This window comes from Indicator indicator, chromosome 5 (genome assembly GCF_027791375.1).
Source record: "Indicator indicator isolate 239-I01 chromosome 5, UM_Iind_1.1, whole genome shotgun sequence".
NCBI lineage: Eukaryota > Metazoa > Chordata > Aves > Piciformes > Indicatoridae > Indicator > Indicator indicator.
Genome location: NC_072014.1, coordinates 36,613,300 through 36,628,765, shown reverse-complemented (window position 1 = coordinate 36,628,765; position 15,466 = coordinate 36,613,300). Strand labels below are relative to the sequence as shown.

At 46.0% G+C, this 15,466-nt stretch overlaps 1 protein-coding gene across 1 annotated transcript; it reads right to left on the bottom strand.

Annotated features, from left to right (window-relative positions):
• Window positions 1-1,704: 1,704 nt before the first annotated feature.
• Window positions 1,705-14,902, bottom strand: LOC128967082 (carnosine N-methyltransferase 2-like). The gene is made up of 10 exons (XM_054381103.1): window positions 14,863-14,902; window positions 13,414-13,587; window positions 13,267-13,381; window positions 12,067-12,128; window positions 10,550-10,688; window positions 8,876-8,928; window positions 5,489-5,596; window positions 5,250-5,380; window positions 4,176-4,269; window positions 1,705-3,121 (listed from the first exon to the last, which is right to left on the bottom strand). The coding sequence occupies exons 1-10, from the start codon at window positions 14,900-14,902 to the stop codon at window positions 2,766-2,768; spliced, it is 1,272 nt and encodes a 423-aa protein (XP_054237078.1). The 3' UTR covers window positions 1,705-2,765.
• Window positions 14,903-15,466: the final 564 nt, after the last annotated feature.

Here is a 15,466-nt window from a genome sequence, read left to right as displayed (position 1 = left end):
AAAATGTTTCTAACTCATTTCCAAAGAAAGTGAATTCAGGTTTATAATAAACGTTAAATGTTTAATCGTCTTTGAGTTAGTTGGTATAGCTTCATAAAGTGAAGTGAAGTCCAGGGAAGCAGGCAGTGTTTTATATGTGCTCAGTTAGAAGCATGATCTGTGGTAGCCTAATAAATTGATGGAGGAGATAGAAACTTCCCCCCCCATCCTTGTAACATACAGGATTCTGTGGAGGTATGTAGTTCTAAGTAGCTGCAGTTCAGGGTATTAATTCAGTTCAGGTGAATTGGCACTTTGTTGTTTTGCAGTCATGTTGAGCTCAGTGTGAATGAAGGAGTAGCATGGGGGAATGTTGTGGTGGCACTGGTGAAGAGCAGGGGGTCTGAATACAACAGCTGGGAAAAATGCTGCTGCTTCCCCTGAGGAGAGCTCTGACTTGCAACCCAGACCCCATCCTGGCTATAGGATGGTGAAAGTTGAGCGCAGCCAGGATTTGCTGTCTTCCATATACCTGTCCATGTGAGTATGTGTGCAAGCCCTTGGGAGTCTGTGTAAGTGTCTTTGTGTGAGCACAGAGCACACGTGTTCACTCAAGCGTCTGATGCAAGCATGGATTTCTCTTGTCTGACGATGCTATTTCATGCCTGCATCATGTTCCCTGATCATTCTTTCAGCACTCAGTGGGGGCACTGCGCTCCTCTGGTGTCCTGCAGTCTCATTATTACCTCCCTGTTTGCTTTTTTGTGTGTCATGTACTATTGTTGCTCCTCTGTGCACACCAGAATCTTCTGGTTGCTGTGAGGATTCCCCGTCTACCCTTCAAACTGTTCAGGGCCCTCCAGCATGACAAGCCACCATAGGTGGCACAGGGACAGCAACGAGGCAAGCTGGTGTATTTTGGGGCCCCAGCAGATGACTGCACAGCCCTGGAGCATCCTCACCCTGCACAGCACCACCTCTACTCCTTGCCACCAAGCACCTTGCTGCCAGCAGTACGTAACGGATGGGCTCTCCTACCCCTGGGCGGTGTGAGCAGCTCATCGCCTTTGGCAGCCTAATTTGCCTCCTTAAAACCAGGCCAACCTGTCACCTAGTTTTAATACTGACCTTGAGGTCACAGAGCCTGGAACATCCCTCTGGCAAGTTGAGGGCGGCTGTCCCAGCTCTGTCCCCTCCACGTGTGGCTTGATGCAGAGCCTGGTCCAGCGTGAGCAGCCCTGCACAGGCCTGCGCCGCGCCTTGGGCTGGAGCGGCGTCGCGTCCGGTACTGCAGTCCCTCGCTTGCTCAGTGCTGCCACCCGGTGTTTAAGGTTCGGCACTGCAGGTCACCGAAGTGTGCCGCCTCGTCCCTACTCAGTGCTGCTACCCGCTGCTTAATTAGCGGTCCTGCAGTTCGGTAGCAGCGTGTAACCCCGTTAGAGTTAGGGGGTTAAGGGAGTTAGGGAGGTGTAATTATTAGAGCTAAGGATAGGCCCGTTAGATTTAAGGGTTGGGGCTCTGCCATGAGGGTTAGAGTTTCTTGCTGTGTCCATGCACTGTGGACATTTCAGCTGAAGTGAAGCAATTTCTTTCCAAAGTACAAAAAAAAAACATATACAGTAAGAGAAAAACTTTTGGTTTGTTCTCCATTCAATCCCAGTCCACATCCACTGCAAATGCTTGAATTGCAATTAATCATGTCAGGCACTTTTAAACTTTCAGAGGAGTTATTTATTATTACTATTGTATCAGCATGACAATTAGCACTTTGCTAATAAAGCCTCTCAGTAACAGTAATCGATCTAGCCTCATGACCTACCTTCAAGGAAAGGAAGATTTTTAAAGATGGAAAATTGGGCCCCAGCAAGATGAAGTGATGATGGCCAGACTGGGGAAGCCTGTGGCAGGGCCCCATGCAAAACACAACTCTCCTGGGAAGGGAGACAGCCCTTAACTACAAAAACCTGAACTTCCCTTTGCATGCTCAGATTTGTTTCTCTGTTGAAAAACCAAATGAATTTTTAACAGCAAATACACTCTGATATGATTTCTAGCCTGATTTTGGAAGCAGCTGACAGATCATTTTGCAGTAAAAGAATCATAGAACTGTTGAGGTTGTAAAGACCTTTGAGATCACCAAGTCTCAGTGCTCACCAAAGCTCACACTTCCACCACTACTACTAAGCTGCTACTGCTAGTATATTGCGAGATGCTGAGATGCTTGGGTAACTGTCTACGTTGATAAAAACACGTGAAATATTCTAGCATAGAGCAACTTACAGCTCAGGGTTGGGTCCAGTGAGGCACATTACTGGGGTGCAAAGCAGCAGGGACACCTTGTTGGTTTGTCCTGGAAGCAACGGGGTCTGTATGCAGCCAGCACAGGGGCTGCAGCCTCCTCCTGGCTGCAAAGCAGTGCCTGGTCATACAGACACATCTTTAGGTATGTATAGAAAAGTGGAAATCCCTGTGTCAAATCAGAGACAGGATGCATACTGTTAAAAAAACCAAGTCCATTTAGGCTTTTAGTGAGATGGAGCTCTTTACTTTCTAGAAAATGTTCTACAAGGGCCAGACTAAGTAGCCAGATTTCAGAATCTTGGCCCTGACATCAGTAGTACAAAGGGCTCATCCCCTGTGTCTCTGCTGATGTTGGCTGGGCATGGGAGGTTGCAGCTGAACTCCACTTTGTTGCCTGCCAGTTTCCTTCTTTCAAAGCTACACGCCTCTATGACTGCATCAGCTCCATACCTACCCCAGCTTTTCTGGTGCAGTTGGTCCGAACTCTAGGATTCAACCACAATCATACTCAAGTTGTTGCTGAAGATGATCCTCCCATCCTTTTTGCTGCTGCACTCAGGCTGGCAGAGAGCCTCCTGCAGCTGCTGCCGCAGTCCTGGTGGGGCTGTGCTGAGGAAGTTTTTTGTCCCTGTCAGGAAATCCATCATGAGGCTTCCAACTGGGTCCCCCTCAATAAAGCACTCGGTGATATCCCATCCCGATGGGAACTCGTAAGCACGATATTCAATACCCAGTCTCTTTAAAATCTCTGTGATGCCGTTGGAGGTGATGTAGTGGCCATTGTCAGTGGAAGGCAAGCAGTGTCTGTACTTCTTCCATAAGCTGGCCCATCCGCTACTGTCTGCCAGAGCAGGAGAGAAGGTTACTTTTGCAAAAATCAAGGCAGTCAGACACCAACTAATGCAACTACTAAATGAGTCTGAAATACTCCTTCACTGCTGGTCCAGACATTTCCAGAAGCAGGAGAAGAGTTTTCCCTTTACTTGAGTCCACTTACATATGTTTGTGCCTGAAGTTTAAAACTCTGATGGCCCTCAGCCTTCCTTCCAAAACTCTCCTGCTTAAAGGAAACTCCAAAGAGAGGGTCTCTAACATAGGATTTGTCCAGTTGGAAGAGAGCACTCAGAGTACACCAACTCACTAAGGCTGCACATGACTCTTGCTTGTTTCATGTCCCTTTGCTAGAGAAGTGCAGGCGTTTTTATACACTGGACCCAATTTTAAGTGCACACCAAAGGATACATACCTGAAAAAGCCAATCCCAGCTAGCAAGGGAAACATCCTACTGGCAATGTGAGAGGGAGTTTTAATGGCAAACATGGAGAAGTGTGCTTCATCCACTGCACCATGAGCCAGGGATTCATGAAAGGCACATTGAGAAAAACATTCCTTTTAAAAAATAAGTTTTAATAGTGTAAGTGACTCTTTTTCCTGTCCTGCCATAAAGCCCACAGCCCTTGTCAGCACCCATTGTCCTGCTGAGGTCTGCAGAGAGAAGAGCTCAAAGACAGGTCCTCCCAAAGCTTAGTTTGTGTTTTTGCACTGCTCATTTCACCAGGAAGAAGGACTAACCCTATTCATGAACAGCCACACTTCCCTCTATCCAGTAATTTCACAGCAGATCTCTTTGAAGTATGGAGCAATTAATCCATACTTCAAATATGTCCATCATAACCAAGGAAGCTGGAGCACAAAGGCTAGAACTAAGTGGTCCTATCAGACATTATGCTCCAAGAAGCTAAGACTGCATGCTCCCTATGAAATACAGCATTTGTTTTATTTAATTATTATAGCATAAGTGCTACTGAAATCCCAAGACAAATATTTGCATCTCTCAAACTTCAGAGCTCTTCAAAACACTAGCAATTAAGTGAAAAATATAAGGTGCCTCTTACCTGACAAAATTATGATCAGGAGTTTACCATGATGGTCGAGGCAGCTGTGGAAAAACTTGATAGTATTTGGTATATCCTCCACACGGTACAGCATCTGGAAGTGACAGAGTTGCACACAGCTCTAAGTCCTCTTCCACAGCACAATGGCCCTTCAAAGGCTTAAACCCTTTCTCCACAGACTTGTTTTAAATCACTTCCCACTTCTTTCCCAGCCTCTCCTGACTCAGCACACATCTTTAGGGATGCCCCACAGGAGTGAGCATCACCAGCTCTTCTCTGGCACCAACAGCCTGGGATCAAATCCACAGACCTTCTGCTCAGCCTTGGCCACCAGTCAGATGCTGACCTGCTCTTCAAGCCCAGTGCAGTTTTGTGGTTGGAAAATGTGGGCAGAGGTGAGCCCCTGGTTTCTGTGGATGGTCCTTACCTCTAGGAGCATTTCTTGGACATGTCTGGCCTGTGGGCAGGCTGGACCTCTTCTAGACACTTGGGAATTTGCACTAGGACAAAGCAGGGCTCATTTCAAATACTACCCCTGGGACTTGTGCTTAGTCCTTGATCCAGCCTCCAAACCCTAAAATGCTTTCTGGTTGTGAACTCAGCTCTTGTTAAATGAAAACAAAATTAAATACAAGAAAATTAAATAAAAGCCAGTAAAGTAAGAAAAGAACAGATTTCTTTACTTTTTTTCCCCACAAAATGTAATTGACACAGCTGTGTAATTTCTGACCCCTGACATAGGTGTTCGTTCACTGACTTTTTCCTTGAGTACCATGCAAATGACTATGATAAGGCAAGAAATTCAAGCTTTTTTTTTCCAGCAGCAAAGCATAATTGTGACCTCTGATGGCCTGAGATTCGTCCTATTTTATTACTCACTAGTATTAAATACCCACAGTTAAACCAGTACAAATCAGAGACCAGAACTTGGGTGGCTAGGAAATGAGGTTTGGTGTTTGTAGAGCTGCTGCAGAAATTATTGCTGATCTCTGGTGCCCACAACTTCATGCATACAGCAGAAATGAAGAGAGTAGCTAAAGCTAACTTTCCTGTATTAAAGCAGTGCTCCATTACCTGGATCATATGGATGAAGTCAAACTTCTTATGTGTGCCTTTCTCTTTCACCTGCTGTTCATACTTGGAGGAAGTCATCTGGTGCCAAATAAAAGAGACATTCTGGAGGTCTGGAGCTTGATTCACCAACTCTGTTTTAAAAAGTAGAATGAAAACATGAATTTCACAGACCAGCAGAAAACCTCATGGTTCAACTTGATGGTTCTTGCTATACCCCAGGCAGGCAGGTACAGCCTTACCTTTGTAAGCTGCCACGTGCTGTGGGTTGGGCTCTACAATTTCATTGTCAATAGGGACCCCTGGGTGTGCAGCCTGCAGTATCCTGATCATTTTCAAATCCTGCTCACCTATTCAATAAACACAAATGCATTACAAAGGATGTCTGTGCATCTACTACTCTGCTGCCAGGAAATCTTCCAGGTAGAAATGAGGCACTCTCTACCTTGTGACATTTAACCAATCTTACCACGACATCTCACTGCCGGAGGTTATAGATATTTGTAGGTAAGACTGAAAACAAGGAAAAGATAAGCAACAGCACAGAAACCTGTTAATGGTAATGCTCTGGGTCATGGGACAGACAGGGCAAAACTATTAGATATCAATATTCTAAAAAACCCCAAACCATGAAGCACTAGTTCTCAACAAAATCACAACGTTTGCCTGGGGGCATGGAGAGAATCAGCACAGTTGTGCAACTTCAGCATGCCACAGGGTGGCCTATTCCTTTGGCACAGCCCTAGGGAGGGGATGGCTGCTCTGCTGCTGGTGTGACGTGGTTTAGAGACCTAGGGACCTGCATGACATGAGGAAAACCCACTGACATACAGTTCTCTGGGTCTTCTCTCTTTGGGAACCAGACACATGGTCTCAGCTCTGGGCATCTGCTAACTAGTTAATATCTTGGAGCTGCAAAGAGAAACTTCTATGTTTGTGTGTAGGTACCCCACAAATTTAGCTCTTGATGCTCCTCTGTTGCTGTCAAAGATCTAGAGGGGCAAGTGGCAACCTATCCTTCTGTCCTTGGAAGTTCCCAGCCTCTTCCCAAATGACGGAAGTCATCCTTGTTTCTTTCAGAAAGGCCACAGTCCACCAAGTGTACAAAATCCATCTGGTGCCTCTGGGACTATGCAAATAAACAGCAGACGTGACCACCTTGGGTGGACCTTTCTGAGACTTCTGTCATATCTGATGGTTGGGCCTAAAAATAGTCCTGTTCTTGCAAATGTCAGACCCAGAGGGATTGATACAAGATACTGCATCTCCCCCAGCCTTTCAGCTGATGTACCAGCTATCAGAAAAGTCACCATCATTGGCAGGTGTTGCAGTAAACAGAATTTAAGAAGGGAAATACCAGCCACGCCAGCACTACACAGACATACAAGGAAGGATGAGTCTTTTGAAATTGGAGAAAAAAAATATCCCAGATCCTTGAGTGGCAGAGGTGCAGGGCTGGCCAAAGGTGCAAGGAAAGAGGCTGCTGCTGCATCCATTGAAGGTAGATGTATGGACCAATATTGCTGACAGGAAGGAAGCAAGCAGCTGAATCACTTCAGAGAGTCCCAGGTGGCAGTTAGGATGTGCCTGGCATGGGGATCACCAGCAATCAGAAGTGCTGATGTGGGCTCCCTGCAGCCTCAGGGAAGGGTTTTGCTTCCTTGTGTCCTGGAGCCACTTATGGTGGCAAATTGGTGTACCAACAGCAACTGTGTATCTTAAAAGATGTTCAGGTTTTTCTTTTCACTCCATTCCTGTAAAATGCCCTAATCCAGTCTGGGGTGACTGTAAAAACAAGTAGTAAAATACAATGCTTCAGAGCAGAAATTTCTCTGCTCCAGCTTGCCCTGCCAGCAACAACCCTTCAGCACTAACCACAGCAAGGTACTCCAGAAACCATAGTGGAACCCCTCTACAAAGAGCAACCCACCCTGGCTCTAACTGGGAGGTTACAGCCAGGATATTTCAACCAGCTACAGGAAACTGTGGTGAATCAGAAAATGCCAACAGTCTCTTAAGATGTGGAGTTAGTCACTAATCCCCATTAATATTTTTGTCAACTAACTAATTCAGGGAGCTCTCTGAAATCAGAGTCCAAGTCTGGAAAGGTCAGGGATCAGATATAACCTTTTGCTCAATGCCATCCTAACTGACTCCTCTGCCTGGCAGCAGCCATGGGTAAGCTGAGGGGTACATGTCTGTACCCCTGCATCCCTGTTTTGTCTTCTGGAGGCACAGTTATGCAGCAAATATTGGAAATTTTAGAGTTTTTACTTTTCCATTAAAACACCTTCTAAAGAGGGAACAAGGAAAAATGAGGAAGATGCAAAAAGGTAATTTTCTTTTTTTTTTTTAAGTCAGAATTTGGGTTTTATACTACTTAATGAAAATAGAGTGTAATTGAGAACGGGGTGATTTCTTCCTGCTTGCTTTCTCATATGCTCCAACATAGTCCCCATTGGGGAAAACAGTTCAGTGCTATTTTACTCAAGAGCAAAAAAATAGTGATAAAATTATGTTCACTTAAAACTATTAACACTTAAAATTCAGCTGTAAATATGCTTTAAAACAAAACCAATCTCTGACAAATCAAACTGTCCCTTCTTCTCTCCACTTTTTATTTTCTCCCGGTTTCCCTAGTAGCAAATGTGGATGGTTCACCTGTTTTATTTTAACCACAAATGCATTTAGCATAGCATTAAAACTATTATTTCAAAAGATGGATTTCCCTCTGGGAGCAAATATCATTTGTAATCAAACCCTATCTATCACTGGATAAAAGCACAGCACTTAGAAAGACACACGTCTTGAAAAAGCTGCTGCAGCCCTCTGTTTATCGTTGTGGCCAGCTGGTTTTGCAGCAACTGGAGCAGAGCATTGCCCAGCTTGGCCTCTGAGATCCCTAAAAGTGAAGTAAAAAGAGAGATCTCTTCAGGTGGGATACTCTCAGACAGAACTTTGGGTGGAATGAACTCTTGGATATCCCTTATTCTCTTCATTGAGGTTTGAAGATGCTCTTGTACCTAACCCAGAGTAGGACTCCTTGCTTTGGAACACATAAAATCAGACAGGAGTCAACAAGAGGCAGAGACTAAGCTAAAATCATCACACTTATCTCACTTCTTGTAAAGATTTGGGCAGGAGTATTCCAGAAGTGAGATGGGGGAGGAAGTGAGGGAGCATCACCTTCATCCTGGCTCCTCACCCTGTTTTGCTGTTCACTATTTCAGGCCAAGAAGACAGGTCAAGGGGTGATGGTTTTAAACTAAAAGTGGGGGAGATTTAGACTAGACAGAAGGAAGAAATCTTTTACAGTGAGAGTAGTGAGGTGCTGGCACAGCTTTCCCTGAGAGGTGGTGGATGCCCCTTCCCTGGAAACATTCAAAGCCAGGTTGGATGGAGCTCTGAGCAACCTGAAGTAGTTGAAGATGTTCCTGTACACTACAGGAGCATTGGAGCAGGTGGCCTTTAAAGATGCCTTCTAAGCCAAAGAAGTCTATGATTCTATTATTCTATTTCAACAAGAAACACTGCTAGGTACATCTGAGTAGCCATCCCTATTGCTCAAAATGTCAGTGTCACTTTCTTCCACCCATAAGGATCTCCATCCCCTACCATCAGCTCCTTACCTGTGCCGCTTCCAACTCCCAGAACATTGATGGTCGATTTTCCATTTCCAAGACTGAAATTAGAAGTACACATCACTTAACCACACTATGTCACATGGCTTCAAGCTTTAATTTTAGTATCCTGGATGCCATGCTAGCCCAGGAATTTTCATGTTTGTCCACATGAATCCCTTGGGAGCCCAGCTACATGGTGGGAGCCAGCCTTGTATTAGCAAGCTCATATTTCAAAGTATAGTAAGCATCAGGGTAGAATGTTTCTCATCCTTTGCCAGAGAGTTTCCTTCAAGCTGTGGCTGGTACCATGCAAAAAGTCCTTGGGAAACCCCAAGGAAAAGGGTTCCCTTTGAGGGTAGTAGGGCTGTGCCTGACTGGGATGGACACTGTTGGGGGACAGGTGCAAGGTGAGCCAGAGAGAAACCTCTGCACCTTCAGCAGACCTATTTAAATTTCCATTGTTGGATATAAATGCCCAGAAAAAGTAAAAAATCAGGCTCTCCAGGTGACTGGAAATCCTCTCTTTTCAACATTAATCTTGGTTTGAAATTGGGAGGAAAGGTCAGAGTCTTCAATAATTTTTATCCTAGAAAAATATATTTTGAAGAGACCAAAAAATGCTCCAATCATGTGGCTCCTAGCAGAATATCTAAACCCAGCCTGGCTTGAGAATGAGAAGCCCAGGCTCAAGGTGCCTTGCTGCTCTGACCCACTTTATGGTCTTATTCTGCTGTCAGGCAGGGACTGTGTTTCCCCCACACCATCTCAGGAAAACACCACGGCAATGATTCAAACAGAGGGGAAGGAGTAGTAAATCCTGGAGGGTATGAGCTAGTCAAGAAGCCTTAATCCTAAAGAGGGTCAAGACCCTCTGACAGACCCACAGGAAGCCATAATATTTTGCATCATTTAAAATTCACTTAAGTGTTTAAATTAAAATTTCCCCATACTAATTATTTTAAAAAATTATTATTTTATTGCTTATTATAGATGTAAATGTCCTGTAGAATAAAAATTTGTCTGCCTATTTTTTTTTCTCAATGGAGAATACAGTTTCTATAACAATCCAAAAATTACCCAGACTTGAAAGAACTTCCTTGTGGTTTGGATCTAGGCTGTTCTAAAACTATCTGCAGTCATCCAGGATTAATGTATTACATCAATACTTCACAAAACTGATTATCAATTAGTACTTAAATAATGCAAATCGACTTAGGATAGAAATAAGGAGATTTCAGGGGATTGGGAAAACCAGGAATTAGTCACCAGAAGAGAATCAGAGATGTGTTTCTATTTGGAGCAATGTGTGATGAAGTCCCAAAAGCATGCATAGGGCACGAGGGAGCTTTCTCTTGAAAAACAACAAATGAACAACAAAACCCCCAATCTTTAATCCTTGAAAAATCAGCTAATGAAAAGAGACAGACATGAAAATGAGGTCTTGATTCTTTCCTTCGCATAAGCTGAGCAGCAGCAGAGCTTATTGATTGAGGTAGGACATGTTGCGGAGTCATTAAACAGAGTAGTCTAAAGACTGCTATTAAGAGACTTAAAAGTGAAAAGCATCAGCAGTTTGTTCCTGCCCCAGCAAATCTTTAAGCATGTTTGCTGACCCTTGTATGTAGGTTGCCCTCTCAGCATAACAAATGCCTTTCCCACCCCGGAGGAAGAGCTCCTTACCTAGCCATGATGTTGTGCATTTCTTCCTTGTTGAACTCATCCATGCACTGGTGCTCTGTTGAATGATCCAAAAACGACTTAAAGGCTTCTACATACTCCTCAGCTGTGAGACTTCTCATGGAAGGGATCACATACAGCTCTTGGGGAACAAATAAAAATTGTATCTTAGTGGTTTCAAGGCAAGTGAAAGACTAAAGCACTTACCTCATGGAAGAAACCCAGCTCAACAGAAGCCAGAGGTTGGTGAAGATGGTACAAATGAGGCATGGCCCAGGAGCCATCCATACAGGTGGGCTGAGATGAACACAACTTGTTCACACTAAGGGTTTGAAAACCATTCTTAGATGCCCTTTTACATGAGCATATTTGTTAAGTGATTCATTACTACAGGTCAGCCTGAAGAAAATGTCTCCAAAATACTTAACCAGATATATAGTACTCAGTTTGCAGAAGGGAGATGACTGGAGTGCTTTTCTGGAAGACTCAGGCAAGAAGTTAATAGGGAATCACACAGCAGGTGCTGGACATGCTGGGTAGTGTAGCTGAAATTGCCAACTGTTGGCACATTTTCTGTGAGTGGTGATGCAATACAAAACCTGCAGCTCAAGCAAAAATAGTCAGCTCCGTGCTCCTCATTTCTGATTCATGCCAGCATGGGATGGCAACATACTGCTGGAGAGGTGAATTCCCTACTGGGAACTGCAGCTCGTGGTCAGAAGGGCAACTGATAGCAAAAGCTTTTCATTCAAATGTTCTCATGCTCAAACACAGCTGGCCAAGACCAAGATTTCTATCTCTGAACCAACACCCAGGGCTGCTCAAGGGGTTGCAAGTAATTATTGCAGAAACTCACCTTCCTGCTGTCTCATCCTAATGACAGTGCTGCTGCCAGGGCACAAGCTCTGGACAACTGCTCTGGCTGCTGGTCTGAAAAGTAACTATAACACTAAGACTTAGGCTTCGGAGAAGATGTCATGCAGCTGAGTACTGGCTCTGGTGTCAATCTCAGGCAGAGGGCTATGGTAGTAAGGCAGTCACAGTGCCAGACTTCAGTATGTGAGATCAGCATTGGAAAGGTAGCATTCAGCCTTTCCTCCAAAGCAAAATGAAGATGAAGGATAGGACTCAGCAAAACATCTTTTCGCCTTTGGAGGAGCTGCTGATTTGCCACTTGCTTTTAGGTGACCTTAGTAAGAGCACTCTGTGTGTCTCATACAGGGCTGTGCAATCTTATATTGAATGCCCTTGTTGCTTCCAAAAGCACATATCTTTGGCAGCTGTGTTTCTGGTAGGTATGCATGGAGACTCTATGTTCAGCCCTATTGGAGGTGAAGATACCAATATCCATCCTCCACACTTTGGATGTATACACTAACCTAAACCTGAACTGTAGTCAGTTTAGCATACTTCGTCTTCCCCCCCCCCAAACAATCCCTAACTGAATAATAATTAAAACATGCCTGTAGTGATAGCAAGCTGAGGACATTTTCCATTTATTTATTTATTCTCCCAAATACCTGAATTATCATGTGCAGCTGTCAGAATCTCTGCTTCAAAATTCATGCTGGGGAATCTATTCCTGTAAGGAAAACATAGTGCTTCAGTTGTCTGAAGAACCTGCATGCTTTTTTGAAGCTGCATTGAAAATGCAGAACAAAAGGAAGATACTCCAGGACAGATTTTCCTTGCCTGGTAGTCAATGCTATTTGTTCTCTTTAAGTAAAGAAAGTCAAAACTTCTTGCTTAGCTGATCACCCATGAGCATCAGCAGTGAACTGGCCACCTGCACCAGTGCTTGCCTGAGGTGTGTTGGGAAGCTTTTCCTGCCTCTGAAGAACTGATAACCAGTCAATACACTGGAAGGCATTGACCAAATATGACACACCCTGTGAAACCTTTAACCATGAAGGGAGCAGAAGAAACGGTGAGATTAGGAAAATGCTATAGTGAGCTTCAGCATTTGAAGTGCTAAAAGATCCTGGGACATGAACTCCATTTCTGACCGGTCAAACGTTTCCAGCCATCCCATGCCAGAAGACATGCCAGGTGACCTGGATAGACTGCAGGACAAATATTCACCAGGATGGATGATGCCAAGATAACTCTTCCACCGAGGTTTTTGTCATTTCTCCCCAGGCAGGATTTCTAAGATTGATGAACACTTGTTGCTGGGAAGGTGAAATAAGGCTTAACTATTGCCAGGAACCAAATGGACTTCCTATAAAATCTGCAATACCCTGGGCTGGTGCTACCCATTCCAGGACCCTGACAGCCCATAGTAGGACTGTCAGGGAGCAGGGTGCTCATGGGCAGGAGGTCCTGCTACAGGTCCTGGCTAAGTGGAAGCTCATTGTTAGCAAGATTAAACCTTGTCCCCTCCATGAACTGAGCAGATTGCATTATGGACTGCAGGTGCAGGGCATAGAGGGAGGTCACATTGTCACTTTTAAGTTGAAGAAATCCTTAAACTCCCAATGTTTCCAGCAACACCGACTGCAAGAACATCTCATAATTTCATTACACCTAAACTAAGGCTGCTAGCAGACTAAAAGGTCTCCTCACAAAGGCTAGCTTAGCCCTCATCCTTCCCAGGACGTGGGCACAGATGCTGTTACTCCCACCTTGCACACATCCTTCTGTGACACAGGAACAGTGAGGACTGGCTGTTCCAGCTGCAGGAAAACACCTGCCCTCACTCCCCTCCAAGATCCACATACCTCTTCATCTCTGGGGTCGAGTCCGTGGTCGGGGTGGGTGTCGCGCCGGGACACGGCGGCTGGGCACGGGCCTGGGGATTAGCAAGGTGCCTGCCCCCTACGTTAGCATGTCCACCTGCCGCCCCTCGCTGCTCACCCCATCGCAACACGGGCGGTGACCCCGGCGTGCGGCCATGGCTCTGCCGGCACCTGTCAGGACAGGCAGCGTCACTGGAGCGAGAAGGCGAAACCTGAGCCCCGCGGGGAAGTAACGAGCGGCCGGGGCGGGCGATGCCCAAGGCTTGACGTCTGCGGGGCCGTCCTCATCGCAGGGGAGCTGAACTGTTCCCAAAGGGAGAAAAACAAAGAAAAAGGGACAGAATGAGACTCCGAACGTTCCAAAGCTGGGTCAAAGTGGTGGAGGGGTGTCCGCTGGCGTCACGCAGGATCGGGGGGCTATTTCCATCGGGTTTTTAATGTCTTGAACCTTGCCTCTCCCTTGTGCTCGTTGCCCTGGGTGGGACTGCATCCTTCTTGTGCTGCTGCCTGATGGGCAGACTGGTGAGATCCTCACTTTCTCCAGAGATGAGAGGGTCTTGCTGGACACCCAGAGACCTGAGTAAATGGTTTATAACATCTCCAATTCAGGGGAAAGCAGACCATAACTGCAGTACCTACCAGGGGATGCTGCAGCCCCGTGGGCAGCCTGGCACTCTCTTGACCCTGCCCAGCAAGAGGGATGGGAGCCAGGGTGATGGGCATCAAGCCCAGCCTGATCCCACTCTGCTTGATAAGCTTCAGGGGTTAGAAAGCAAGAAAACATTTCTGGGGGAGAGCTGGCCAAGTTGGAGGTGGATGAAGGTCTCCAGGGTGGGATGGCACAATGGAAGGTGCAGTGATCAGTATGACAAATACAGAAAATCATGAATGCTCCCTCAACTTGGCCTTTTCTCTTACCAAGAACTACAGCATCCATGAATTCCTCCTTTTGACCAAAATCTAATAACATGAAGCTAAAAAGGAAAGGATGTAGAGACTTTATATGACCACACAAGTTCAGTGGTGGAAAGCATGGCATTAGGATCCTCTCCACTCACTTTCCCTGAAGGCAGAACAGATTTAGTAGACAACAAATAAAACCTCCTCCCTCACTGATATCCCTCCTCCAAAACACTGCCTGCCCCACACAGCTCACTGAGACCAAGGTTCCTGTTGTCAGGTCAGGATGCTTCACCATCAGGCCATCTGTTTTGGTTTATACTAGATTTGGTTTCCAAATGGACAAAAGAATCATATAAAAAATGAGAAAAGACCAGAGTCTCTTTTCTAGCTCTAAAACTCAGATTTGACTCCTGATGACCACCCAGGCAGTGATTTTACATCAACCATTTCCATCCCTAAATATTTCCACTAGAGATGCCAGCCCCCAGACACTAACCATGAGGCTGGAGATAGCACCTGGTGTTTGTCAAGCTGAGCCCCACGTGTTGCAGCTGCAGCTAACTCATGTCCCTGGGCCACGTCTGCCTCATCCCAGCATCAGGCCCAGGCACCACTCCACCCCACCAAGCCATCGCCAGGGATGGACACCCCGTGGGTCCCATCAGAAAGCCATACCTCCCCAGAGCAACAGGAGCTGCAGAGAAACCTCCAGCATCCAGGAAGTGCACAGCCCTTGGAAACCTCCTTGTACACCCAGAGGGGGCTGATACCCCTCCCTGCTCCCTCCTCCCATATCCCCCCCAGCCCAAACAACCCACGTAGGCGCATGCCACAACTGAGCCCGCATTAGCCTACAACAACAGCCTTTGTTCCTCTGGCCTTGGAAACAACAGCACATTGTGGCCAGCTGCCTACAGGGTGGCTTTGGAGGATGTACCCCCCACATGTTGTGCTTTGGGTTGTTCTGGCAAGCTTGTGACTAAATCCGCTCCAAACTGTGTTTTCGTGCGCATTGAAAAAGCTGGGGGTTTGATCAGAGAGATGATGGTTTAAGCTAGAGCCCAGCTGCAGTGCAAGAAAAACAAAGCAGCAGTGTTTTTCCCCACACACTGTGGCTGTGGAGGTCAGTTTTGGGCTAATCCTGGAGAAACAGGTCATTGACTTGTCCCAGGGGCAAGCCTGCCCAAGGCTGGTATCATCAACGGCCCCCTCACTGCTCTACCTCCACCAGCCCACCACGACAAAACTCCAACATGCATCTCAAGGCAGGAATGTCTTA

Excerpts from the sequence above, each read along its gene's own strand:
- LOC128967082 (XM_054381103.1), bottom strand. The coding sequence starts at position 14,902 with ATGCTGGAGGTTTCTCTGCAGCTCCTGTTGCTCTGGGGAG. Across the intron at positions 13,382-13,413 it reads ACGCCGGGGTCACCGCCCGT|GTGGACATGCTAACGTAGGG; the intron begins GTTGCGATGGGG and ends GAGGGGCGGCAG. Across the intron at positions 8,929-10,549 it reads ATGCACAACATCATGGCTAG|TCTTGGAAATGGAAAATCGA; the intron begins GTAAGGAGCTCT and ends TTCTAATTTCAG.